The 1168-nt window shown below is 57.3% G+C and overlaps 1 protein-coding gene across 1 annotated transcript in view; it reads right to left on the bottom strand.

Moving 5' to 3' along the window:
• Positions 1-466, bottom strand: part of LOC113202785 (microsomal triacylglycerol transfer protein) — a 7608-nt gene extending 7142 nt beyond the window's left edge. Inside the window, exon 1 of the mRNA XM_052264413.1 lies at positions 325-466. Within this exon, the coding sequence (XP_052120373.1) occupies positions 325-451 (127 nt within the window). The 5' untranslated portion in view covers positions 452-466. The remainder of the gene's footprint in view (positions 1-324) is intronic.
• Positions 467-1168: the final 702 nt, after the last annotated feature.

Raw genomic sequence — 1168 nt, 5'->3', positions numbered from 1 at the left:
CACCACCACCACCAACCAGAGGGTACCACCTCGGAGGCGCCCACCGCTTCGACGAGTACATACTTCTGCGCGTGAACCTCTCCTCCTCCCCCCTCCCCACTCATCATTGACATTCAGTCGTCATCCCAGCGGGGGCGGGGGGGACCTGGCGACCGGAGGAGGGCGGGGCGGGGGGCCCCCCGAACACCACATCATGACCCGACCCCAGGCGAGTGAGCGAAAGGCGGGTGTGTGCTAGGATTGGTGCTGGGATTGGAATGCGGCAGTGCGGAGGAGTAAACTCACATTCTTACTTCACAGAACGTCTCAAAGACGCGTACGCACCTGGTGCTGCCTGGCAGTAAGTACCTGCAAGAAAACGAATGAAAACACGGTTAATTGACGACACGAAATACACACGTGATAAATTTAAGACTATACTAAGCTTCTCAAAGCGACTGATTCCGCACATGGTTAGAGGGGGAGAGAGCTCCGCTGCAACGGGGGATACCCGCTGCTGAGTCATTGTGCACGGTAAACATGATTTCTTGTAATTCAAGAGGACTGCTTGAAATTCTAGGAAAAAGTGACTTGGATTTAAAACAATCTGCTTTGAATTACAAGACACCATTTTTTTTTACCGCGTGATGCGGGTGGCGCTGCCCGGCCTCTGCTGCTGGCTGCAGGTCGTCCAGCAGGTGGGCGGTTAGGCACCTCCGCGGCGCGCCACACACGCGAGCGCGCCGGGTTGCCGACCGGCCGGATGGCAGGCGCTCGCCCTCCCAGCTGCAGCAGAGGGAGCGCGCGCGCGGCAAACGGCCGTGAGGTGCAAGGGGAGGCGGGAGCAGGAAACGTCGTGGAGAAGCTCACGCATGGCACGTCATGATCTACATATATTTATTGTTTATTTATTACGGTGAGTCAATGTTTGGCGCAATGTGGCTCTACGAGGCGCGCCGCTTTTGATAAGCCCGCGGCGCGAGGGACTCGTCGCTCGCACCACCCCGCTGCAGCAGTCTGCTGCTGTCGCTGCCTCGCAAACAGCAGCACCTCTCTCAACGACAATGAGTAAACTTTGTTTACGCCGTTTTCAGCCCGGCTACATACCAAGGTGGCCGACTCACGCCGCGCACTATCATAGTTATACTGTAATGTATGCACGCGTGCGGGCGGGTTGCCTACTCGTACT

Source organism: Frankliniella occidentalis, unplaced genomic scaffold (assembly GCF_000697945.3).
Source record: "Frankliniella occidentalis isolate FOCC.00 unplaced genomic scaffold, Focc_3.1 Scaffold19, whole genome shotgun sequence".
NCBI classification, from domain to species: Eukaryota; Metazoa; Arthropoda; class Insecta; order Thysanoptera; family Thripidae; genus Frankliniella; species Frankliniella occidentalis.
This window is presented reverse-complemented; position numbering and strand designations above follow the sequence as displayed.